Genomic DNA, 27,828 nt, shown 5'->3' with positions numbered 1-27,828 from the left:
GAGTATTTAAATGAACAAAATGAAGAAGAAGACTAAAAGGAGGATATGTAAACTAAATGTAACTAGGGGATGGGTATGGGATGGGGTATGGGATAAGAGTAAATGGGATGAAAGGGAATGGGACTACAGGGAATGGGGTATGGAGTGTAGTATGAGAGGGTATGGGGTATGGAGTGTATGTAGTGTTATTGATAAGTGTATGTATGTATTGAATGTGTTTGCGTGTAAATGTGTTAAGTGTACAGAAAAAGCACTCGCTCGCTAACTCACACTACTACTAATTCTCACTAACTCACACTACTACTAATTCTCACTAACTCACACTACCACTAACTCTCACTAACTCCCACTACCACTAACTCTCACTAACTCCCACTACCACTAACTCATGCTCCCACTAACTGACTCTCTCCCACTACCACTAACTCCCACTCCCACTAACTCACTCACGATAACACTAACAACTGACTCTCTCACACTAACACTAACTCACTCACAATAATGCACAAACTCTCTAATCTTAAACCACCAATCTCCAAAGACCCACCAGCAACACAGTCAAAGAAGCCATGCTTGTGTGGTGCTTATATACCCTGTGTAAATGTTTAATGATGTACCGATTTGCGTTGTAAATTGTGTTCAGGTGTGCTTTATTAGCAATTAGTATTTGTGCAATGTGTATTAGGTGTGTGAATTTGCGCATGCTCATTTTGAGTTAGTATTTGTGGAATGTGTAGAATGCGATGATGTCATAGTGCTCGTTTTCTATAACATTGACCAATAGTATTATGTTTAAATGTGAATTTGCGATGGTGTGGTATTAGTGAAGTGTTGTATATGTATGTTTGTCCTAATATATAGTGATATTGAATGCGAATATTTTGCTAGTGTATGCATTTTTTTTATTTTCCTTGTTGTTATTTTGCTTATTTCCGCATCTTAAAGTATATGCGTATTCCCTGTATTTTATTTTATTAAAATTCCCCCCGCTTATGAATGTGTAATGCTTATGTGCTTTGTTTAGTGATTGTTGTTGTGACATTTGCGGCGTGTTATTGTTGTGCATGATGTGGTATGCGTCATATGACCGAGCTGTGCGTATTTCTCGCGAGATCGAGTGTTAGGTGAAAAAAGCGTGTTTGTTTGTTTTTCCATTGATCTCTATGGGAGACTGTCAAACGCGGGCAGGATTCCGCGTGTGAAATACACGCGTTAGGAGTATCGTTAGAAGGTTTTGTTTGAACTCTAAATACCGGAGTCAAACAATGCCGTGCGTTAGACATAAACCACGCGTAGCGTTAGCACCCCATCTACCGCCAAACTCCAAATCTAGCTGTTAGTTTTTTATTTTGTGTAATCTTAGACTTTTTTTTATATTTTGTAATGTTAGGTTTTTTATTTTTAGTAATGTTAGTTTCATATTTTTATAGGTAAGATTAATTTTATTTTACAGGTAATTATTTTTTTAAGGTTAGGACTTTTTATTAGTAAATTTAGGGGTATTTTAATTTGGGTTAAGTAAGGGGGTGTTAGGTTAGGGGGTTTAGATGTTAGTTTATTACTTTGCGTTGTGGGGGATAGCAATTTAGGGGTTAATAGTTTATTTAGGTAGTTTGAGATGTGGGGGTAGCAGTTGAGGGGCTAATAGTTTAGATGGCGGTTTAATAGTTTATTTAAGTGTAAGTGTACTTTGTAATGTATTTTTTATGTGTTTTATGCAACTTTTTAGTTTCGGAAAACAGTTTACCACAGCTCTGAGATTGCAGTAAGGATTGAAGCATAGAAAGCGACTGCGCTAGTGCAATCACAATTTCGCACCACTTGTAATATCAGCACATTGAAAATGGCTTGAGAAGAGGCAATTGCACTAGCGCAAAACCGTTTGTGACTCACTTGTAATCTAGCCCTAAATTGGGTAGCCACACGTGAAATAGGGGCAGATATGGGCTTTTGGAGGTTATAATATAGGTTAGAGAGACCCCACTGTGCAGTACAGAAATAAAACTTTTGTGGGGGTAAAACATAAGGGGTTGATCACAATCCTTTAGAAAAGTTTAATTATTATCATCCGAAAAACACCATTAAAGTCTATGGGAGTTTTTCTATTTAAATTATTTGATTAATTTTTTCTAATGTAATATAATAAACCCCATAGTTATCTGGAGTCGGTAATGCAAAAAACTGCATGCGCTAATGATTTACAGCATGTAATGTTTGCTTTAGGATGTTCCTTTTTAAACAGTCTATCAAATGCGGTTTAGCATTTTCTAACAAGGAACCTTTGGTAGAAACTAAAAGGATGTTATCATGTAGCTAGAATGGTCTGTTTAGTCTGTACTAACCAAAAATATCCTGGTGTCTGACAAAGTGAGAGCTACAAACACCCTTTAAAAATGAAAAGCTAAGGATACATTTATAAAACTGAAGTATTAGCCAGGAGATGGTTAAGTAAAAAAAGTATTAGCAGGGACATGGTTAATCATAATTATTGATAGATAATTACAACTAAAGTTATGTAGTCTTTCCTCCTAATACACCATGATACCATGAAGCATGGTCATATCAAACTTCCAACTTGCTAGTTTACTTATGGATTGTTACTGCCCAACACCCTGGTAGTGTGCATATGTGTGGATTCGTGTATATATATATATATATATATATATATATATATATATATATATATATACTGCCTGTGACTCCTGGGACAGCACAGCTTCCTGTGAGTGCCAGTGAGCACCCAGGGCTGAACATATTGCTGGGTCATGGAATGTGTACCCGGCTGGTATGAGAGTGCAGTCCCCTTCTGTGTTTTGTACATGTCTGTGGTGATTACATAAGCCTGTGAACCCTTCACATGTTCCCAGTTTGTCATATTGAGAGCTTGCCTTGTGTGGCTGTTTTAGGGTCCCAGGTTTTTGGAAGGGACCTTGATGTGGTACCTGGGCTTGTCCCATTTGGCCAAATGCTGTAACTAACACTGACTCTAGGGACAGCACAGCTTCCTGTGAGTGCCAGTGAGCACCCAGGGCTGATGATGTTGCAGGGTCATCGGATGTTTACCCGGTACGGTCTGAGAGTGCATTCCCCTTTCGTGTTTTGTATATGTCTGGGGTGATTACATAAGCCTGTGCACCCTTCACTTGTTCCCAGTTTGTTGGATTGAGAGCTTGCATTGTGTGGTTGTTTTGGGGTCCCAGGTTTTTGGAAGGGACCTTGACGTGGTACCTGGGCTTTTCCCATTTGGCCAAATGCTGTAACTAACCCTTCCATATTTGCTTTAAATCTTAGCTGAGAGCTTGTAAGTGAGTGCTGGACCTTCTCTGTGTGTTGTATTAATTTGTTTTGTAATTTTCCCTATGGTTCTTGCACCCAGACCTGTCTGGGGTTAACGTTTGTGACTCTGGGGACAGCACAGCTTCCTGTGAGTGCCAGTGAGCACCCAGGGGTGAGCATGTTGCAGGGTCATGGATGTGTACCCAGTCCGGTCTGAGAGTACAGTCCCCTTCTGTGTTTTGTATATATATATATATATATATATATATATATATATATATATATATATATAGAGAGAGAGAGAGAGAGAGAGAGAGAGAGAGAGAGAGAGAGAGAGAGAGAGAGAAAGAGAATATGTGTATGACAGAGAGGTAGAATTCAACTCTGTATTCTTTAAGACTTTGACTATATTTCACTAAAGTCTACTGTTGAGCTGCATTTCATCCTCATGGGGGGGGGGGTCCCTATGAGACAGTTGAAGAATATGCATTAGTTATCTATATGTCAAAGTATTTAGCACATCACTCAAACATTTTAGGAATTACAAATGTAACAGGCGGTCCGCAATAAAGTATTTAGGAGTGTTTAAAAGGACATTGAACCAAAATTGTTTTCTTTTGTGATTCAGATAGAGCGTGAAATTTTAAGCAACTTACTAATTTACTCCTATTATCAAATTTTCTTCATTCTCTTGGTATCTTTATTTGAAATGCAAGAATGTAAGTTTAGATGCCGGCCCATTTTTGGTGAAAAATCTGGGTTGTTCTTGCTGATTGGTAGATAAATTCCACCAATAAAAAAGTGCTGTCCAGGTTGTGAACCAATTAAAAAGCTTAGATGCCTTCTTTTTCAAATAAAGATAGCAAGAGAACAAAGAAAAATTGATAATAGGAATAAATTAGAAAGATGCTTAAAATTGCCTGCTCTATCTGAATCACCAAATACAAAATTTGGCTTCAGTGTCCCTTTAAGGGACCCAGTTACTTGATTATCCTGGTATCCCAGGAGTCCAAATTAAATGTAAATTGATTTAGAGTTATATTATGTTGTAATATATTTGCTGTGCATGCTTCTGTAAGGAATTGGAAACGATTCATGATTCCATGCACAAATAATTAATCAAACAGTTAATGTATTAGTAGTTTATGGCTGAACTTTGATTTTAGAGAACATATATATATATACATACATATGTACATACAGTATGCATACAAATATATATCTGCGTTTAAGTGTATTGCCTTTAAGAAAGAACACTGATTCTGCCTTTCTTTTCTCAAAGTAATGTTCTTATTGAGAAAGGGAGGGGTGACAAATTCCTAGAGAGATAGTGCTGCCCACTAGTGTTAGAATTAGACATGTGCAATTCGTTTCATCCCGAATCAAAATTCGGACGAAAATCGGGTGATTCAGATTCACCCTAGTAACGAAAATAAACTAGCCCGAATCAATTTGTACCGAAAAATCTGAATTAGTTCAGATTCATTCATTTTATTCAAATGGCCATGGCGCGATAGTCTGACTCTCTGGACTAATCCCAATACCTTTGCCGTTCTATATTTATTAGAAAAAAAACGAATAGAGATATATTACAATTAAATATAGTGAAATAGAACAGTGAAATTATTCCTTTTGTGTTGGTTGGAACTATCCGAATCAACGTAACATAACATAATAAATTAATCCGAACATACCGAACTTCCGAATTTCCAAATGCATCCGAAATGAATGACCATGATAACGAATCAATCCAAATGCATCCAAAACGAATGAAGGATTATAACGAATAGATCCAAATGCATCTGAAACAAAATTAAAATATACAGAATCGATACGAAACTAAATTTGCTGGCATGCACATGTCTAGTTAGAATATTGGAGTGTTATGAGAACACTCTTATTTTGCTAAATTCACTAAATGAAGTAATAAGATTGACATAACATTAGGCACGCTTGCTAAACTGTAGATCTAATTATTAGAATTGCTGAGAGAGAGACAGGAGTCTGTTGAAGAGACATCAGATATAGCACCTGTAGAATCTGCATGTGTCCCACTGAATAATGACTCTGAATGTAGCTGCGATCATCTGCCTGTGCTGATATTAATCCCTTATTTGAAACCCAAAGATGAATAATGTGTTTATCACTTAATGACTGCCTTGCTTTATAAGCTGATAAATGATTTGCGTTATTTTAATAAGTTTATAAAAAACACTCGCCTAGATTTAGAGTTCTGCGTTAGCCTTCAAAACCAGCGTTAAGGGGTCCTAACGCTGCTTTTTACCGCCCGCTGGTATTTAGAGTCAGTCAGGAAAGGGTCTAATGCTCACTTTCCAGCCGCGACTTTTCCATACCGCAGATCCCCTTACGCCAATTGTGTATCCTATCTTTTCAATGGGATCTTCCTAACACCAGTATTTAGAGTCTTGACTAAAGTGAGCATTTGAACTCTAACGTCAAAACTCCAGCCGCAGAAAAAAGTCAGGAGTTAAGAGCTTTATGGGCTAACGCCGGTTTATAATGCTCTTAACTACTGTGCTCTAAAGTACACTAACACCCATAAACTACCTATGTACCCCTAAACCGAGGTCCCCCCACATCGCCGCCACTCTAATAATTTTTTTTAACCCCTAATCTTCCGACCGGACACCGCCGCCACCTACATTATCCCTATGTACCCCTAATCTGCTGCCCCTAACACCGCCGACACCTACATAATATTTATTAACCCCTAATCTGCCCCCAACGTCGACCGCTACCTACCTACACTTATTAACCCCTAATCTGCCGACCGGACCTCGCCGCTACTATAATAAATGTATTTACCCCTAAACCGCCTCACTCCTGCCTCGCAAACCCTATAATAAATAGTATTAACCCCTAATCTGCCCTCCCTAACATCGCCGACACCTAACTTCAAGTATTAACCCCCTAATCTGCCGACCGGACCTCGCCACTACTCTAATAAATGTATTAACCCCTAAAGCTAAGTCTAACCCTCACCCTAACACCCCCCTAAATTAAATATAATTTTAATCTAACAAAATAAATTATTTCTTGTTAAATAAATTAATCCTATTTAAAGCTAAATACTTACCTGTAAAATAATCCCTAATATAGCTACTATAAAACGAATAATTATATTGTAGCTATTTTAGGATTTATATTTATTTTACAGGCAACTTTGTATTTATTTTTTTTTTTTTTTTTTTTTTTTAAAATGATCTTTTATTGAGGTATATTTAACGGCATACATGAACCATATAAAATAAGTTTTTGCAACATTCGGCACATACAGTAATGCTTCAATGTTACAGGAATGGTGAAAGAAACAGATAAGAAACATAAAGACAACACTCTACATGCTATGTAGCCACTGTGTACAAAGGATGCCAATCATTTAGAAACCTTCTACCTGGCGCTTTAGGCCACTCTCGGACCATCATGAATAATAGAAAACACTGAAGTGAGAGAAGGCAATTATAAACAGAGGAGACCACTTTCGGATCTCATTAATAAACCTCGATTTTTTGTTATAATGTGGGTATTATTTAGCAACCAAAGCATGTGATATAGAATATATGATATAATGTGGTATATAATGTGAGTATTATTTAGCAGATGGTATTGTGATGAAAATATAATTTTGCTGTAGAAATAGCATGTTAGGGTATGTAGACATAAATAGGTAGCTATAATACTTAGGGGGGTGATAGAAAGTGCGGTATAAACAAGAGGGACCGCGTATTTAGTTCTCCTAGACCTAGGAGACATGTTGTATAGAGGGGGGGGGAGGTGGTGAGCTGAATATTTAAATGTCAAGAACATAAATGTAGAATATTAGTTAGAAAGCTGTTTGCGTATGGCTAATACATGTGAAGTGAAGGATGACATATATATCCTGTGCGTTAGTGGCCAAAAAAGTAATGGTTATCATGGGAACCTCAGTTGGATACAAGAATCATGTTTGCTAAGAAGACCAACTCAAAACTCTTAATATGATAGATAGGATAAAGGGTACAATTAGCTCACACTGCCCAAAAAGCACAATATGGGGGGGGGGGGGGGAATGAGATGGTTATAGAGCTATGATAGGTAGGTGGTACGCTTGGCTATTATTGAGCTTAGCTTTAATGACTAAATTTATAAATTTGGCGTTATCCATAAAGCTTATTTAAAAGAATTGAAGTACATGGATCTTAAGTGGCGAGGTCAGTGTAAGTCCAGCCCACACTAAATGTTGACTCTGAGGCCCCTGATCTGTATGCAATCTACATATGATATCTGTAAATATGTTAGTGGACTTAGACATCCCGGCCGCAGACATCCAAGCCCCCAAACCATCTGTAGACAAAAAGCAGGAGAAGGGTGCATACTTGGTGTTACCAGATCAGTAGTTTGTGGACATCCTTCTCTATTATGGGCAGAAGCCTAGTGAATAATTAATAATGTACAACATATAGGTACATATGAAAAAAATAAAATAAAAAAAAGGTGCTGGGTGGATATTGAGCCAAGGGGGGAGCTACTAAACAAGGTGTTATACTGGGCTGTAAGGACTACTGCTAAAAGAGACACTAACAAGTCATGACTTTTATAATGGGTATGTACAGTGGTAAAGAGAGTTCAATATATAGCACGGACCCAACTCAGGATACTATTAAATCCGTACTATATTCTTACAGGAGTAGGCCCACAGTAGTCATGACCATTCCGATGGTTTAGGCTCCAGCAGCAAGGTCATTGTAGCAAGCAAGTTGACAGACCCCCTAAATTGTTTATAAGTGGGCAACTGTGTCAGTAGGAACTTTAAATATCTCTAGCAGTTGCAGGCAAAGCTATATAGTAGAGAATGTGACAAAGTGAGTCCAGCATTCCACACAGAGGATAACAGTGTAAACAGTTAATAACGTTTATGATATTCACATAATTATAGCCACCACACAGCAACCTGCAGAATTTAGCTCTGAGGCAACCTGTGGGGTAGCTTCCTAAATCAATGACGCACATAAAAAACAGCTATGATATGCGTTGAGGAACAGGGACCAGTGTAGTTAGGATATACTTAAAACTGGAACTTGGGCAATTAGATATTGGCATGAGAGGCCAGTGAAGTGCAAGCAGAGAATTGGTACACTTCAGTTATACTTGTAATTTGATATACACTACTCAACTGGCTCTCCAGGCTGCCTAAATAAACCTGGAAACATGTGCACAATAACAATAAAACTTAACAGTGTGGAAGTTTCCTATAAAATGGGTAGATACTGTGTTCTAGCCACAGACTATATGTATACGAAAGCATGTTGTGATATGTAGAGCAATTCCATGCACACTAGGAAACCTGAAGAAAATAATTATAAAGTTCTCTGTAAATGAAACAAAAGGTTATCATGCAATAATGAGAGACCAATAAGTAAATTCTGCATAGCCAAGGTCAAATGTCCGCATTTACACTTGGTCTCTCTGGGCAACTCACAGTCTGGGTGAGAAAAAGCGCTGTGGCGCAGCATACCAAAAGGAAGAGTTTTCTACCCCACTCCAGAGCGCAAGGCCGAGGGTTTATCTTGAGCCAGCTGCAACAGGTAACTGCCGATATCGCCATTCCGCCAATGGGGCTCCAAATGTAGATCCGAGTATGCAATGGACCAGAAGTCCTCAGGTAAATCCATTTTGCGGGCATAGTTGAACCTCAGTAGCTCTGTGCTGGGGGAAGTGTTTATAGACCGCATAGTCTGCTGCCGATGCAGTTCTGGCTCTCTCCGGTATCTCCGGATCGGAGGCCACGTGGTCGTCTGTATAGATTGGGGTATAGCTTCCACTGCTGCTTGGAGGGTAGTAGTAATTGCGGTTAGATACTTTACTGCTGTTATGGAAGTATCATTTGCTCGTATTGTCTGAGCTGTAGGTATGAGTCTATAAGTAGGCTCAGCAGAAATCCTAGGCAGCAGCTTTTCCAGGAGCCGGTGAGAGGCCTCAATAAAGCTCAAAGCCTGTGTCTCCCAATCTACCTCGATCACCATTATTCTTAACAAAGTTTCTGAGACATCAGCCGCTATCCACGCTGCAACTGCTTCAACAGCTCAATTTAGCTAGGTAGTAATAAGTTGGGAGCCACCTCTTAAATATTGGAAGCTGTAAATCCTGCTATAACTGTTTCAGGTCTGCCATCAACTGCTCCAGCGTTCTTCCCCTGAATGGTTGCATTGTAGGGCTTAGATTGGGAGTAAATGAGAAAAGTAGGGTCTCATATTCACTGGATCGGGTGCTTTACAGTGTAGCCTAGTAGGGATCTTCGCTAAAGTCGAGAAACACTGTACTAGCCGATATTTTTACCCCAAAAGACTAGATCTAGAGCGGGAGCTCCTGCTGTGTGCGACAGATCTCTCAGGCGGTTGGCTCCGCCCCCAACTTTGTATTTATTTTAACTAGGTACAATAGCTATTAAATAGTTATTAACTATTTAATAGCTACCTAGTTAAAATAATTACAAAATTACCTGTAAAATAAATCCTAACCTAAGTTACAATTAAACCTAACACTACACTAGCAATAAATAAATTAAATAAATTAACTACAGTTACCTACAATTAAATCAACTAAACTAAATTACAAAAACAAACAAACACTAAATTACAAAAAAAAACAAACACTAAATTACAAAAAAAAAGATTACAAGAATTTTAAACTAATTAAACCTACTCTAAGCCACCTAAAAAAATAACAAAGCCCCCCAAAATAAAAAAATGCCCTACCCTATTCTAATATAAAAAGTTAACAGCTCTATTACCTTACCAGCCCTTTTAAAGGGCCTTTTGCGGGGCATGCCCCAAAGAAATCAGCTCTTTTGCCTGAAAAAAAAAACATACAATACCCCCCACCATTACAACCCACCACCCACATACCCCTAATCAAACCCAAACCCCCCTTAAAAAACCTAACACTAAGCCCCTGAAGATCTCCCTACCTTGTCTTCACCCAGCCGAGTATCACCGATCCGTCCAGAAGAGGGTCCGAAGTCTTCATCCTATCCGGCCAGAAGAGGTCCTCCAGAGGGTCCGAAGTCTTCATCCTATCCGGCCAGAAGAGGTCCTCCAGAGGGTCAGAAGTCTTAATCCAGGCGGCATCTTCTATCTTCTTCCATCCGGAGCGGGTCCATCTTGAAGCAGCCGATGCAGAGCCATCCTTCCTCACTGACGGACTAACCACGAATGAAGGTTCCTTTAAATGACATCATCCAAGATGGCATCCCTCGAATTCCGATTGGCTGATAGGATTCTATCAGCCAATCGGAATTAAGGTAGGAAAAATCTGATTGGCTGATTGAATCAGCCAATCAGATTCAAGTTCAATCCGATTGGCTGATTGGATCAGCCAATAAGATTGAGCTTGCATTCTATTGGCTGATCAGAACAGCCAATAGAATGTGAGCTCAATCTGATTGGCTGATTCAATCAGCCAATCAGATTTTTCCTACCTTAATTCTGATTGGCTGAAAGAATCCTATCAGCCAATCAGAGTTCGAGGGACGCCATCTTGGATGATGTCATTTAAAGGAACCTTCATTCATCATTAGTCCGTCGGTGAGGAAGGATGGCTCCGCATCGGCTGCTTCAAGGGGGACCCGCTCCGCTCCGGATGGAAGAAGATAGAAGATGCCGCCTGGATGAAGACTTCCGACCCTCTGGAGGACCTCTTCTGGCCGGATAGGATGAAGACTTCGGACCCTCTGGAGGACCTCTTCTGGCCGGATAGTATGAAGACTTCAGACCCTCTTCTGGAGGGATCGGTGATACCCGGCTGGGTGAAGACAAGGTAGGGAGATCTACAGGGGCTTAGTGTTAGGTTTTTTAAGGGGGGTTTGGGTTAGATTAGGGGTATGTGGGTGGTGGGTTGTAATGTTGGGGGGGCATTGTATGTTTTTTTTTCAGGCAAAAGAGCTGATTTCTTTGGGGCATGCCCCGCAAAAGGCCCTTTTAAGGGCTGGTAAGGTAATAGAGCTGTTAACTTGTTATATTAGAATAGGGTAGGGCATTTTTTATTTTGGGGGGCTTTGTTATTTTTTTAGGGTGCTAAGAGTAGGTGAAATTAGTTTAAAATTATTGTAATCTTTTTTTTTTATTTGTAATTTAGTGTTTGTTTTTTTTGTAATTTAGTGTTTTTTTGTTTTTGTAATTTAGTTTAGTTGATTTAATTGTAGGTAAGTGTAGTTAATTTATTTAATTTATTTATTGCTAGTGTAGTGTTAGGTTTAATTGTAACAGGTAATTTTGTAATTAGTATAACTAGGTAGCTATTAAATAGTTAATAACTATTTAATAGCTATTGTACCTAGTTAAAATAAATACAAAGTTACCTGTAAAATAAATATAAATCCTAAAATAGCTACAATATAATTATTCGTTATATTGTAGCTATATTAGGGTTATTTTACAGGTAAGTATTTAGCTTTAAATAGAATTAATTTATTTAATAAGAAATAATTTATTTCGTTAGATTAAAATTATATTTAACTTAGGGGGGTGTTAGGGTTAGGGTTAGACTTAGCTTTAGGGGTTAATACATTTATTAGAGTAGCGGCGAGGTCCGGTTGGCAGATTAGGGGTTAATACTTGAAGTTAGGTGTCAGCGATGTTAGGGAGGGCAGATTAGGGGTTAATACTATTTATTATAGGGTTTGCGAGGCGGGAGTGAGGCGGTTTAGGGGTTAATACATTCATTATAGTGGCGGCGAGGTCCGGTCGGCAGATTAGGGGTTAATAAGTGTAGGTAAGGTAGCGGCGACGTTGGGGGGAGGCAGATTAGGGGTTAAAGGGACAGTCAAGTCCAAAAAAAACTTTCATGTTTCATATAGGGCATGTAATTTTAAACAACTTTCCAATTTACTTTTATCACCAATTTTGCTTTGTTCTTTTGGTATTCTTAGTTGAAATCTAGACCTAGGAAGGCTCATATGATAATTGCTAAGCCCTTGAAAGCTGCCCCTAATCACATGTCTTTGTATTTGCTTTTCACAGCAGGGGAGAGCTAGTTCAGGTAAACCCTATAGATAACATTGTGAGCACGCCCGTGAATTGTGGCAGACACTGCACTAATTGGCTAAAATAAAAGTCAATAGATAATAAATAAAATGTCATGTGATCAGGGGGCTGTCAGAAGATGTTTAGATACAAGTTAATCACAGAGGTAAAAAGTATATTATTATAACTGTGTTGGTTATGCAAAACTGGGAAATGGGTAATAAAGGGATTATCTATCTTTTAAAACAATAAAAATTCTGGTGTTGACTGTCCCTTTAATTAATATAATATAGGGGTCGGGGGTGTTAGGGGCAGCAGATTAGGGGTACATAGGTATAATGTAGGTTGCGACGGTGTCCGGAGCGGCAGATAAGGGGTTAATAATAATATGCAGGGGTCAGCGATAGCGGGGGTGGCAGATTAGGGGTTAATAAGTGTAAGGTTAGGGGTGTTTAGACTCAGGGTTCATGTTAGGGTGTTAGGTGTAGACTTAGGAAGTGTTTCCCCATAGGAAACAATGGGGCTGCGTTAGGAGCTGAACGCTGCTTTTTTGCAGGTGTTAGTTTTTTTCCAGCTCAAACTGCCCCATTGTTTCCTATGGGGGAATCGTGCACAAGCGCGTTTTTCCAGCTGGCCGCTACCGTAAGCAACGCTGGTATTGAGAGTTGAAGTGGCGGTAAATATGCCTGTACGCTCCCTTTTTGGAGCCTAACGCAGCCCTTCAGAGAACTCTAAATACCAGCGTTATTTAAAAGGTGCGGGGCGAAAAAACACGTGTAACTAACGCACCCCTTTGGCCGCAAAACTCTAAATCAAGTTTATTATTATACTGCATTTCCATGTGTCTGTTTCCCTTTTTCAGTATCATTGTGAGATCTAGTTTGCACTGCCCCTGCCAAGGACATGACACCGTCTGTCTTTTTTGATAGAAATATTTTCTTGAAAATAGTTTCATGCCTACACCAATGTTTCATAAATCAGATTTAAAATATTCTTAGGTTATTTAAAGGGACAGTCTACACCAGAATTTTTATTGTTTTAAAAGATAGATAACCCCTTTATTACCCATTCCCCAGTTTTGCATAACCAACACAGTTATAATAATATACTTTTAACCTCTGTGATTATTTTGTATCTAAGCCTCTGCAAACTGCCCCTTTTTTCAGTTCTTTTGACAGACTTGCAGTCTAGCCAATCAGTGCCTGCTCCCAGAGAACTTCACATGCACAAGCACAGTGTTATCTATATGAAATACGTGAACTAACACCCTCTAGTGGTGAAAAACTGTTAAAATGCAATCTGAAAAGAGGTGGGCTTCAAGGTATAAGAAATTAGCATATGAACCTCCTAGGTTAAGCTTTCAACTAAGAATACCAACAGAACAAAGCAAAATTGGTGATAAAAGTAAATTGGAAAATTGTTTAAAAAAAGTTTATTTTGGCCTAGACTGTCCCTTTAAGAGATAATAAAATGTATATATATATATATATATATATATATATATATATATATATATATATATATATATAAAAATATATATATATATATATATATATATATATATTTAATACAAAAATATTACTTATCATCATTAAGGGACAATAAAGTCATAATTACAACATTCATGATTCAGACAGAGCATGCAATTTTAAAATACTTTCCAATTTACTTCTATTATTTAATTTGCTTCCTTCTCTTGTTATCCTTTGTTAAAGTGTTTATCTAGGTACGATCAGGATCAGCAAAGCATCTGGGTGCTTGCTGCTGATTGGTGGCTGCATATATATGCCTATTGTCATTGGCTCACCCATATGTTCAGTGCACTACTGCTCCTTCAACAAATGATACCAAGAGAATGAAGCAAATTTAATAATAGAAGTATACTGGAAAGTTGTTTAAAATTGTATGTTCTACCTAAATTATGAAAGAAAAAAATGTGGTTTTCATGTCCCTTTATAATTTACAATGCTTATATATAATAGGGTATAACAAATAAAAAATAATTTTTGCATAAATAATATTTAAAAACAACATAGTATACAAAGAAATACAGAGGACTGGTGGTATATTTTCTAAGTCACTTTACAACACAATTTTAAAAAGTTACAGATTTTATTGAGCTCTTAATCAAATACATGATGTTCTAGATTGCAAGTAAAGAGCAAAAATATTATCACTATTGTGCATTAACATTGCTTGAGGTAATCAATAGCGTTTCTGTTTTTTTACTTATATCAAATCCAATGTTGTTTTTATCACTCAAGGAATATTCTAGGGTGCACTAAAATCTACATGTCAGATGGGTGTGCTAAATCCATTACATAATACACTCCAGGTGGCACACTGTAAAATTCATTTTAAAATATTTTTACAATTTACTTCTATTATCAATTTTGCTTCATTCTTTTGGTAATGATAAAAAGGAGTAATGCACTATTGGGAGTATGTTACCAAAATTTTCATTCACGCCAAGTTGCTGTGATTAAAATATTTAACCATCCACTTGGAATACCAGATTGTGAGTTATCCTTTGCACGAAGTTGCACAAAATATATTGCACGCTGCCCTATCAATTGCTCTCCACCTAATCTAGCTCTATAATATTTACAGGGAGGTTATGGCAATGTGCACATTCCAAATTCAATAATTAGTCATTAATTCTTGTAAATGCTTTTATTTTTTTTAATTGACATCTCAATATAAGAATCTAATAAATATATTACATTTAAGCATCTAGAGCTAGATTACAAGTGGAGAGCAAAAATATTAGCACTAACACTACTCAAGTTAAATTAATAGCGCTCCTGTTTGCACTGGCATCATAAGTTGAAATTAAAATGTTAGCATGCGAGAGAAAGACTCAAGTGCTTACATTTGGAGGTCAAATAACACTTCTGGCTAACTCCCTTTTTCCATAGACTTATTGGGGCATTTTTATTAAGCTCCATATTTTTGATTGATACCCCCTGCTAGCGGCCGATTCGCCGCAAATCTGCAGGAGGCGACATTGCACCAGCAGCTCCCCAGAACTGCTGGTGCAATGATAAATGCAGAGAGCGTATGCTGTCGGCATTTATCGATGTGCAGCGGACATGATCCGCAATATCAGATCATGTCCGCTCGCACAATGATAATTCGGCCCCTTAGAGGTCATTCTACAATAGTCTTTTCTGTTTTTCGCGTGAGCACTTACCCGAAGGTGCGCTAGAGTAACACCCTGTGCTATCAATAGCACACCACTTATTTTACATTTGAATAATTCTCTACTCTATGACAATATGACAAAAAATGTTATGCTGCGTTGTAATAGCTACAACGTCATGCAGATCTCTCACTAATATTTACAAGTAAAACTGCATTATTAATTCTATTTTCATGGTTACAATTATTACAATGGTTTTGCAGTTTGTTTTTTCCTTTATTATTCATATTGTTTTCCTAGTTTGCTTCCCCATATATGTTATCATAAAATGCATTGTAAGTAGACCTATGACATCTTACTATATTATCCTGAGTGTTTTTAATAAAAAGCTATATAGAAACATTTACAAACTTGTAAGTACTTTGCATACAATTACTAAAAAATACATTCACCTTTACAAGTCAGTTCACATTTAAAATAAAGGTTATAATAATCATATCTGGCTTGTAGGTTGATGCTTTTAAGTATCTTTTCCCTATATATTCATTCCCTATTTCTTATATATTTTGATCTGGGTGGAATCAATGATTGCTCCTGATAAGCAACAGAATCTTTTCTGTAGGTTTTCACTTTTTGAGGAATAAAAAAAAAAGAGATATGTTTGGGTATCTCCATTAGTCCTTAAGTACGTGCTGCATGTTATGCAATTGTTGTGAATACTGACGATAAGGATGCAAAGCTGATGTTCTTGTGATTGTGCTGCCTTAAGATGCTATACGTTGTAAACTTGGTGTAAGGTGTAAACTTACTAGTGTAAATGTGAGTCTGTAACACCTGGTGCACCTGTTTTGTTGCTCTTAATGCTGGTCTTATTTCTTCTTCCTATTCTGTCAAGTTCACATTCAAGACTTGTGGAATTACAGACAATTGTTTTTCCCTGTAATTGTATTGAAACTGAGGCCAATAGGACATGCCATATTATTATTTCAGTGGACTCACAAGTCAGATATCCCGTATGTCAATAAAGAAAGAGGGAGCGGGCCTCTATTGCTTCAATAACCTCCATAATTTGCCTAGTGTATCTGCCAGGTTGACAAAATCAACAAGTAGACTATTAAAGTAGACATTCGATGATCCTAGAAGAACAGAGTGGGAGCAGTCAGGTGTTCCAGATAGTTGTCCTCCCCTAGGAATGAAAAGTGATGCATCTCATGATAGTAAAGGCAAGTTGTAATAATCTGGAAAATAAAAAATTTCAAACATCTCTGGGAAGTTATCTCCAAAGTTACAAGTGAGATTATACACTAGCATACATCTTTCACGTTTCCCTTCAAAATACTCATAAAACTAAATAAAGTACAAGGCAGGTCTCTTCTTTATCAAGGTCCATTCCTTGAACTTTGTCCAGGGCAACTGGATATGAAGATCTGCAGACTGAAGCAGTGGGCTTTTTATGATGCTGTGATTTCTACCTTTGTATGATTCTGTGATTTCCTTTTTTTTTTTTAGAAAAAAAAAAAATATCCAAGATTTTAAAGGTATTACTACTAACAAAGAAATTTCAAATGCTATACAGATATGATAGATGTTAAAACAACAAACTGTACAGAATTAGAGAAAGGTACTCCCCTCTAGTGCGACCGCTGCCTTCTATCAGTCTCTCCCAAAGGACTGGTTAAAGATTAGTGGATATAGGGTGTAGAGGCGCAGGTCTTAATGATGTATCCTTTTTTCTGGTGTTTACACACTGAGGAGTGAAAAACTTGACTTGTGATTTGTAGAAGTTAACACCAAATAATTTGTGCAGTATACTTACTCCGAAAAAGAGTTCAGCCTCTTCAAATAGGGTTATAGCCAGGTTTGCCCATTTTTAAGATTTACAGATATCTGCAGACAATGAAGGTTACACTGAAAATGGTTGTATCTCACAAAATGTATAAAGTGCAATATTCTCACTCCGAGTAATTCGGAATCCGGTTCCTCAAAAGGGTTGTAACTTAAAAGGTACTTCCAAAAAGGCAGCAGAGAAAATACTTGTTATAAAAAACAAATATTTATTAAAACATATCGGATAAAAGCTCTTATTTTGGCTCAGAGCCAAACCTGGCTATAACCCTATTTGAAGAGGCTGAACTGTGAATTTTTCGGAGTAAGTATACTGCACAAATTATTTGGTGTTAACTTCTACAAATCACAAGTCAAGTTTTTCACTCCTCAGTGTGTAAACACCAGAAAAAAGGATACATCATTAAGACCTGCGCCTCTACACCCTATATCCATTACTGCTAACAAAACTGGGGAAATATGCTCAATTAATTTTGAGCATTATCTATCTTTATAACAATCTCAAAAGCGTCTACGTTTCTAGCCAATCGTGTGACTCAGAAAATATTGTGGCGTTGTCATGGCGGTAACCAGCTGAGTAGCTGCAGTCCTATTCAATTGTTCATTTATTTGGCAGTCAGAGAATACTGCAACACATTACAAAGCTTTCTCTGGCAGCCCAAGGTTAAAAGAGCTTAGAAATCCAGTGATTTATTTTCTATTTCTGCTTATAATTGTTATTTTGAATTATTTAAATTAAATACAAAATAATAAATATTTTATAATAATGACTTTTTTTATACTTCTCTTTAATACTAAAATATAATATTTTGCTTCACTTCATTATTGAATTGCTTATTTAGGGCTACATTACAAGTGAAACGCTAATTTATCGCATGCTCGTAAAGGGTAAATTCGCATGTTTATGAGCACGAGATTAATAACCAGCCATTACAAGTGGCTGGTTATTGCTACCGTGAGATCTCTGGTTTTATTTTCTAAATTAGCCCCAATTGTTAACAAATATAAGCTTAAGGTTTGTTTAAAATAAATAAAAAATATAGCTTTTTTTTTTTTTTAAATAACTGCACAAAGCAGTTTTTATGTCTTAAACTAAGTGGGTGTGGGGTGTTAGAAAAAAACGGTACTGAAAAGTGCCTTTACATTGTGGTCAATGGGGAACTGTATGTTTTCTATAAATATATATCATATGCTTATATACATACAGGTAGATTATGAGTTTTGTGCACTACAGGGTTTTTAACGAATGCAACAAAAGTTGCGTTATTTAACCCTATATAGCGCAGCCATTACAAGTTTCAAAACAGCCGGCTTGTGCGTGTGGTATGGTTGCATTGAGCTCCATACCGCACACAATACAAGCGCTGTTTTGACGTGCTCATGCACGCTTTCCCCAAAGACATTAATGGGGAGAGCGTGTCAGAAAAAATCCTAACACCTGCGATTGCGGAATGAAAAGCTCCGTAACGCAGCCCCATTGATGTCTATGGGGAAACAAAAGTTATGTATAAACCTAACACCCTAACATAAACCCCACGTCTAAACACCCCTAATCTGCCACCCCCGACATAGCTGACACCTACATAATATTATTAACCCCTAATCTGCTGCTCCCGATATCGCCACCACCTAAATAAATCTAATAACCCTTAATCTGCTGCTCCCAATATCGCCGCCACTATACTAAAGTTATTAAGCCCTATTCCCTTGCACCCCAACATCGCCCACACTATAATAAATCTATTAACCCTATTCCACTGCTCCCCAACATTGCCACCTCTAAATAAAGCTATTAACCCCTAAACCTCTGGCCTCCCACATCACTACCACTAAATAAACCTACTAACCCCTAAACCGACAGCCCCCACATCGCAACAACCTAAATTCTACTATTAACCCCTAAACCTAACCGTAACCCTAACTCTAAACCTAACCCTAACCGTAACCCTAAACCTAACCCTAACCCTAAACCTAACACCCCCTAACTTTAACATAATTAAAATAGAGCTACATTAAAGTTACAATTATTAACTAAATAATACCTATTTAAAACTAAATACATACTTAGCTGTGAAATAAAACCTAAGCTAGCTACAATATAACTAATAGTTATATTGTAGCTAGCTTAGGTTTTATTTTTATTTCACAGGTAAGTTTGTATTTATTTTAACTAGGTAGACTAGTTAGTAAATAGTTATTAACTATTTACTAACTACCTAGTTAAAATAAATACAAACTTACCTGTGAAATAAAACGTAAGCTGCCTTACACTAAAACCTAACATTACAAAAAATAAAAAACACAAATTACAAAAAAATAAAAAAAACCTACCATTACAAAAAAGTAACAAACGAAATTATTAAAAATATTAAAAATTATTCCTATTCTAGTACACTTTTTAAAAAATAAAAAACCCACCCCAAGATAAAAAAACCCTAATCTATAATTAGATACCAAGGGCACTTAAAAGAGCCTTTTTGTGGGACATTACGGGCCTTTTGTTGGGCATTGCCCTAAAGATAACAGCTCTTTTCCTACAAAAGAAAAACAAACAACCCTTAACAGTATACAAACCCCCACCCCCCAAACACACAAAATAAAAATAAAGTAAAACCTAATCTACCCATTGCCCTGAAAAGGGCATTTGCATGGGCCTTGTTCTTAACAGGGCATTCAGCTCTTTTTCCTGCCCTTAAAAGGACATTCAGCTCTTTTATGAAATGCCCAACCCTTTATCTAAAAATAAAAACCCACCCCAAAACGAAAAAAACATTACACAAAAAAAAGATGAATTATCCAAAATAATAAAAATTATTCCTATTCTAATACCCATTTTAAAAAAACACCCTAAAATAAAAGAAACCTAATCTAGAATAAACTACCAATAGCCCTTAAAAGGGCCTTTTGTAAAGCATTGCCCTAAAGCTATCAGCTCTTTTTCTATCTTCATCCCATCGCCGTGGAGCGGGTAAATCCTGAAGACATCCGGCATGGAGCATCCTCTTCATGCGGTCGCCACCGTATACTGGTACAATACAAGGTACTCAATTCAAAATGGCGTCCCTTGCATTCCTATTGGCTGATTTGATTTTGGAAATTCAAATCAGCCAATAGGATGAGAGCTACTGAAATCCTATTGGCTCTTCAAATCAGCCAATAGGATGAGAGCTACTGAAATTCTATTGGCTGATTTGAACAGGATGCTCCACGCCAGATGTCTTCAGGATGGGCCCGCTCCACGCCACCGAAATGAAGATAGAAGACGCCGCCCGGCTAAAGATAGAAGATGTCGCCTGGATGAAGATGGAGCCGTCTGGATGAAGATGGAGCCACCGGATGAAGATCCATCAAGCGGGACTTCAGCAACTGTAAGTGGATCTTCGGGGGTTAGTGTTAGGATTTTTAAAGTTTTTTTGGGTGTTTTTTTTTTTAGTTTAGGGTTTGGGCTTTTCATAAAAAGAGCTAAATGCCCTTTTCAGGGCAATGCAAAAGAGCTAAATGCCCTTTTTAAGGGCAATGCCCATACAAATGCCCTTTTCAGGGCAATGGGTAGATTAGGTTTTTGTTAGAGTTAGTTTTTTTATATTGGGGGTTGGTTGGGTGGTGGGTTTTACTGTTGGGGGGTCTTTGTATTTTTTTTTACAGGTAAAAGAGCTGGAAGTCCCATGAAAAAATCATAATGTTTACGAGTGTGGGACTGACATTGTGTTACAGGCTAAAAGGCTTGCGGTACAGCTATACAGACAAGACTTGTAATGGCTGCGTTACTGTTTTAACGCTGAAATTGCCATTTTTTCAGCGTTAAAAGACGAACGCACAACTCGTAATCTACCTAATATATATTTATGTGTTAATATGTATATATACACATATAAACACATAAATATATATGTATATATTCATATACATATATATTTCAAATTTGCTGCCCATCGCGCACAACTTACCCCCTTTGCTGCGCTTAGGTTATGTGCCGTCTATGACGGGATCAGAACGAGGCTCCCATTGAAGCCTATGGAAGCACGCTCTCGTGAGCGCAAAGCTTCCATGCAATTGGAACGCAAGGTTGCGTTTGCATTGCGGATAATTTAAAGACCAGCGCACATTTGAGTGCATTGGTATAAAGAGTGGAGCACAAATATCACGCTCGAGAAAGTGCAAATTTGCACTCTACTCGTAATCTGGTCCTTAATACGCTTTAAAAACTTTGCTGAGTATTTATTTGAGCTTTTGATAATCTATATGATTGCTTCTCTTTTAGGAAAAGTATTTTTCTCCTACAGGAATACATTTTATACATTACTTTTAAAGGTTAAGTATGTCATAAAAATACCATTCAAGCCATTATTCAATATTCTTCAAAAACATACTTCTGAGTTAATTATTATAATTTTTTTTCATGATATGTTGTAACCAATCCTTTTCTACCATTTTTCCTATTACAAGTGAGAGCTAAACAGATGAAAATAATTATTGATGTTATGCCCGTTATGTGCTTTTCTTAGGTTCGCTATCCTAATATCAAGCAATTATCTTTCCCTTTCTAGCTTGTTGCTTATAAATAATATCAGCTCTCTTTAGATTTATTAACCCATTTGAATGTAACTATTGTTAGATATTTACTAGAACTTTAGTGTAAACTATATTATTTATTGGCATATCCAAGTCTTAAATGTCTGTATCGGTGTCTATTTTTGTGCATTGATTGTAGCACTATTTATACAATAGCAATTTATGAACTATATTTTGCAATATATATCTTGTCCCTAAAACTTTATATTAACCCCAAACTGTTTTTAGTGTGGCCATTTGATTTAATATTGCCTAAATGTAAACTTTCTGCTACAGATTTTGGTCATTTACTGGGAAGAGCTTGCAATATATTTTAGGTGTGGTCATGTGACTTAAGCTTGCAGCTACTAGTCCTAAAGCCCGTGTACACGGCCATTTTCTGGAATGTAGCGGTCCCATTCGCCCACGCTCATGCCCCCTCTGCGACTGCTCCGGTCCAGCCACGCCCAGTTCCCATCCAGCCACGGCCCACTCACACCCGGTTACGCCCCGCCTCAGCCGCTCCCGCCCGGCCACACACCTCATCACACCTGCTCCCCCTCACCATCTCTGCTGTCTGATCCTCACGGACTGATCCTTCATTAGGGTGGGTTAACGGCCAGGTATATTTGTCCTCGCACAGTCTCTACTACGAATGACAGCTTCGGACAAACATACCTGGCCTTTTATTATATAGGATAATATACCACAAAGAGCTTGCAATCTTGTATGGTAAATGTAATATACAATAAACGTGTAATATTTTGGATTGTGCCAGGTGACTATAGTGTGCATTAAAGGGGTATTAGACACTTCTTGCTTAGTGTAAAATTTGTCCTTTGTCTCACACAAAAATATGTAACCTAGGGTCTCAAAATGCCACAAACTACCTAAACCAGCTATATAATTTGCCGCATTGGCAAGTTACAGATTTTTTTTTTTTTTCCATTTTCTTTTTTTTTTTTTCATTTTGTAATTTTTATTAGTTTTTTGATATAAAATAGTGAAATATACAACATCTGTACGAAACAATCGTACATCAAATGCAAATAATCAAGACATAAACGTAAGTATCCCAGATATAACATAAATATCTAAGTAGTGGATGTCAATGTCCAAGCTGGACGTAGGGCAGCTTCGAGGGGGGGGGGGGAGGGAGGGAAGTATTCTGAGGTAACTTTAGAAAAAGAGGGCCCCTTCAGGTATATAAGGGTAAGGCCGGGTCTTCTGCCTACATAGATAGGGGTGCGCTATCATCTAGGTGTCGAAGGCGGGGAGCCAGAGCGTATCGAACCTGTTTTTCCAATTGGACCATACCAGTTCGAAGAAATCAATCCTACCTGAGGTATAATAGATATTCTTCTCCATAGAGTACATGTATGCCATAGTAGATATAATATCCGACCAGGCTGGGGGGAGGGACTTTTTCCAAGATCTCGCTATATTAAGCTTTATAGCGGACAGAAGGTAAGTGCAAAGTGAACCATGGTGTTTGGACAATTTGCATACGCCTTAATGGAAAAGAGCCGTCTCAGGAGTTCTGGGTAGGTTGATACCTAAACTGGTTAATGTGGAAAAACATTTGTTCCATATAGGTTTGAGTCTGGGACAGCTCCACCAAATGTGGATCATGTCCCCTATGTGTGAGCAATCTCTCCAACAGGCGGGGGAGGCCCCAGGGAAGATTTTCGCTAGTCTGGCTGGGACGTAGTACCAGTGCGTGAGCACCTTGATGTAGGTTTCAAGGATTGTAATGCATTGGAGGGTTTTCTTTGTGAGTAGGAGTGTACGTTGCCATTCTAGAGGGGGTTTCGTGAAGTCTAGCTTCCGTTCCCATTTCAAAATATGATGGGCTTTGTCAGCTGGGGCAGCACCTTCCATAAGGGAGTAGTGTAAGGACAGTGGCCTGCCCAATCTGAGCCCCTGTTGCCATCTAGCTTCCCAGATGGTGAGCTGTCGAGGTAAGGAGGGTTTGAATCCCCACCGAGACAAGAAGCTAGTAACTCTGGAGTATTCAAATTTCATGTACAAGGGTGTGGATGATGTAATGTTAAGTTGAGTGTAGGGGGAGAAAGTTGTATGGGGCGAGGTGGACCAAAGGTCTCCCACCTTCATGACACCCAGCCGAGCCCAGGCGTTCGGATGGGAGTCCGGTAAGCCGGACAGAAGACCGGCTACTGAGGTAATAGGGGAAGCATGAGGGGCTACCTGAGTATTATGTCTCAAGCGGTCCCAGGCTGATAGACATTCCTTGATAATCAGGTTAGAAACGCCTAGATTCCTTCTACAATGAGGTGGCATCCATATTAGGTCCCTTAGGGTAAGGTTATGTGGTAGGGAGGCTTGTTCGATAGACCTCCACTTTCTATCTGAATCTTTGACACCCCATTGGGAGATATGGGTGAGCATAGCAGCATCTGCATATCTAAGAATAGAAGGAGAAGCAACCCCGCCGTGCATTCTGGGATATTGCAGGACGTTGTGGGCTACTCTAGGGGGTTTGCCCTGCCAAATGTATTTGGTACAGGCGCTCTGGAACTGTACGAGTAGAGTCCTGGGTATTCTTATTGGGAGGCAACGAAGGACGTACGTGAGTTTAGGGAGATAACTCATCTTTAAGGCCGCTATGCGTCCTAACCAGGATACACATTTAAAGTTCCATCGTGTGGACAAAGACCTAAGCTCGGTCAAGAGGGGTTTGAGATTATCCTCAATAATTTGGGGAAGAGAATTTGATAGTTTAACCCCTAGATGGAAGACGTACTTATGGCTAGGGATAAACTTATATTTTCTACATAAGCTTTTGGACACCTCCTCGGGAAACCCAGAGGTGAATAATTCAGACTTCAAGTGGTTTAATTTATAGTACGACAAGGTACTAAATGTCTCCAGAAGGGACAGGAGTCTCGGGATCTCTCTTAAGGGTCTAGAAAGCAACAGGGTGGTATCATCCGCGAATAGGGCTACTTTGTGAGCCGTACCATGTAGGGTGATTCCCGAGATCTTATTATCTGTCCTAATAGCCGCAGCCAGAGGCTCCATGGCCAGAGCGAACAGAATCGGGGATAGGGGGCAGCCCTGTCGGGTGCCATTGGAGATAGAGAAGGGAGTGGGGTCAAACCCCAACCCTCTCACTGAGGCCACTGGGGAGGAATATAGGGCCTTAATGGCCGTTATAATTTGCGCAGGGAACTGGAAGTTCTCTAAGACCCGCCAGAGGTACTCCCATCTGACGCGGTCAAAGGCCTTCTCAGCATCAAGAGAAAGCACCGCGATTGGTCTGTTCAGTCTCATCTTGCCACATCCTGGAACCTCAACACCATCAACAGGCCGGGGTATTTCAATGGATTTCACAATGCCATATTTGCTACATTCATCTCTCACATCCTCAACAATTTCCTCATATTCATCATCATCCAATAACTCTTCTGGTAAGACCATATTCATCAGGCACAACACCTCTGTTGGATGACATCCCATTTGCACCTGGGAGCTCATTAGACCAGGAACCTGAAGAGTAACAGGGGTCTGATTTATTGTGCTCAGAGTTGCATTCTTGGCTCCAACACTTGCCCTCTGTACCAACAGATTCTTGTCCCCTAATTGCATCCCATTTAGACCTGCAATGGCCTGATCTGTGACATTTATATCCACATATTCACAGAAGGCATATCCCTTTGAAAGGCCTGTGGCGCTGTCTTTTACCAAATTAAAGGCCTTTAATGGGCCAAAAGATGTAAGTAATTCTTTAACCTGGTCATCATTCAGATAGTTGGGTAAACCTCCAATGAAAAGCTTGTGTGCAGAGTCTGGGACAACAGTGGATACCACCCCTGGGACATACACGGACGGGTTTTCAGACATGCCAGGCAAGGGCTGATAATCATGAGGACGACGAATTTTAAGTGACTGGCCCTGAAAAATTATGCCATCAAAGGCCATTGCCTGTGTTGTCTCATCAACAGAGCGAAACTCAAGGAAAGCAAAGTTCTTGTCTTGATTTATTTGCACAGCCAACACCGGGTTGCCTGGTGCTTGGGTCAAACCACGAAGGCGCATTTGGGCATTAAAAACGTCCATCATTGCTTCCTCAGTGATGCCAAAAGGAATATTTCCAACATAAAGACGACGGGCTTGTCTGGTCATCTGACTGCCAACAACAGGTACGGGGGTGGGAGTTACAGCCAATCCATCCGGTGTCATCGTTGGAAGGAGAGCTGTAGCAGGAATCTGCCCTGCAGCTTGCATGGCTTTATACTGTATTGGTGTGATATGCTCAAAACCAGGAGGGGGGACATCCCAGTATTTGCAAATCTTCTTTTTCTTCTCATGTCTTGGGGAGCGGCTGCGCCGCCTCCTGTCCCTAGAGCCACTGCGTTGTTCTCTTGCTCTCCTATCTCTACTGCGGCTTCGACGTTTTCGCTCACGACTTCTAGAGCGACTATGACTGCGTTTTCTGTGGCGATTCTCTTTATCACGCTCTTGTTTGTTTTCGTTCAGCTGCCGCTCAAACTCGTCGAAATCCGACATGCTGGCAGCGTTTAGAGTGATGGCGGCGCCAGCTCGCACTCCCTTCTCGTGCTCTTGTTCTCTTTGGGAGGAAGGAGAGGCTGCTGGAAGTCAGGCTATTAGCCAAGAGCTTCGTCTCTTTCCGGAAATGGAAGGCGGAGTTTAGAGAATCACTTCGGTTCTTTTCGGCTACGGGGATAGGCACTTCGGCTTCCGCTCGGAAATAGCGATTCTAGAATAAAAAGAAGGCAGAAAGCCTTTTTGATAACTATGTTCCACTAATTAGATCGAGGAGTTGCTAAATAATTCAGCCAATCAATAATGAACTCGGAACGATCTCGGCAAGTTACAGATTTTGCTTCTAGGCCTCTCTAGGTAGTGTTGGAAAAGCACAATTTTTACACAAAAAGCACAAAGCGTTTGTCCAGGACAGCTGAACTTGAAGACCATAAGAATGAACAGACTGAAACAGTGGGCTTTTTATGATTATGTTATTTCTACCTTTGTATGATTCTGAAATTCCTACCCCTGTGATTTCTGCCATTGTAAGATGCTAATGGTAGAAACATTTTATACCTTACCATTCAATCATCATTAAAAATCCTTTGAAGACATTCTTCTGAGACAGTTTTTTTATTTCTTTTTCTTTTTATTGGTTTTCCCAAATAAACATTAACAAGAGTAATCTTTCCACAAATTACACCTTTGTTTATAAGAGGACAATTTACAGATATCCAAAAAAGGATAAATAACAAAACAAAAATACAACAAAACAACATAAAAAAAAAAAAACAACATAAAAAAAACTGAAAAATATGTTTGACCATCATATCATCATATCTTTGTCAATAATAATTCATAAAATACAAATATTATTTCCTGGAAAAAACTCCTATAGAAGACAGAAGAAGAGAGGCGCCACATTAGAACAATATTGTCTAATACAAATAGGTAACAGAGGGTGTGACCCCCACCCCCTTCCAATAGAACTACTCACAGGAGCAGCGGCACAACCAGAGTGCCTGACACAGCAGATCGGGACTATAATGAGTCGCCCGACAGACACGCTGGAACATCAAATACGTCTCCGATGTCGTCACAGAAGATCAGCCGGCCCAAGCGATAAGTCATCCAAAGCTAATACTGATGGCGTACCTACAAGGATAATGAGGGGGACACGAACTCCAGAAAGTAGGGCAATTAGTGCCTCAGCGGTAGGATAGTAACATTAAGTCACAGAGCAAGTGTGTAAAATTAAAAGACAATTTAATAAAAGTCTAAAAACACACAGCAACGCGTTTCTCAGCTCATAAAAGCCGTTTCATCAGGCTGAGAAATGCATTGCTGTGTGTTTTTAAACTTTTATTAAATTGTCTTTTAATTTTACACACTGACTGATTGCTTGGGCCGTCTGATCTTCTGTGACGACATCGGAGACGTATTTGACGTTCCAGCGTGTCTGTCGGGTGACTTATTATAGTCCTG

General features: G+C 38.8%; 1 protein-coding gene across 1 annotated transcript; it reads right to left on the bottom strand.

Moving 5' to 3' along the window:
* Positions 1 to 9,397: 9,397 nt before the first annotated feature.
* Positions 9,398 to 26,476, bottom strand: LOC128666652 (splicing factor U2AF 65 kDa subunit-like). Its single transcript, XM_053721375.1, has 2 exons — positions 25,105 to 26,476; positions 9,398 to 9,490 (listed from the first exon to the last, which is right to left on the bottom strand). Exons 1-2 carry the CDS (start codon positions 26,362 to 26,364, stop codon positions 9,398 to 9,400), a joined length of 1,353 nt encoding a protein of 450 aa, XP_053577350.1. The 5' UTR covers positions 26,365 to 26,476.
* Positions 26,477 to 27,828: the final 1,352 nt, after the last annotated feature.

The sequence above is a fragment of the Bombina bombina genome, chromosome 1, assembly GCF_027579735.1.
Source record: "Bombina bombina isolate aBomBom1 chromosome 1, aBomBom1.pri, whole genome shotgun sequence".
NCBI classification, from domain to species: Eukaryota; Metazoa; Chordata; class Amphibia; order Anura; family Bombinatoridae; genus Bombina; species Bombina bombina.
The sequence above is the reverse complement of the archived record's forward strand: the minus strand, read 5'-3'. Positions and strand labels throughout refer to the sequence as shown.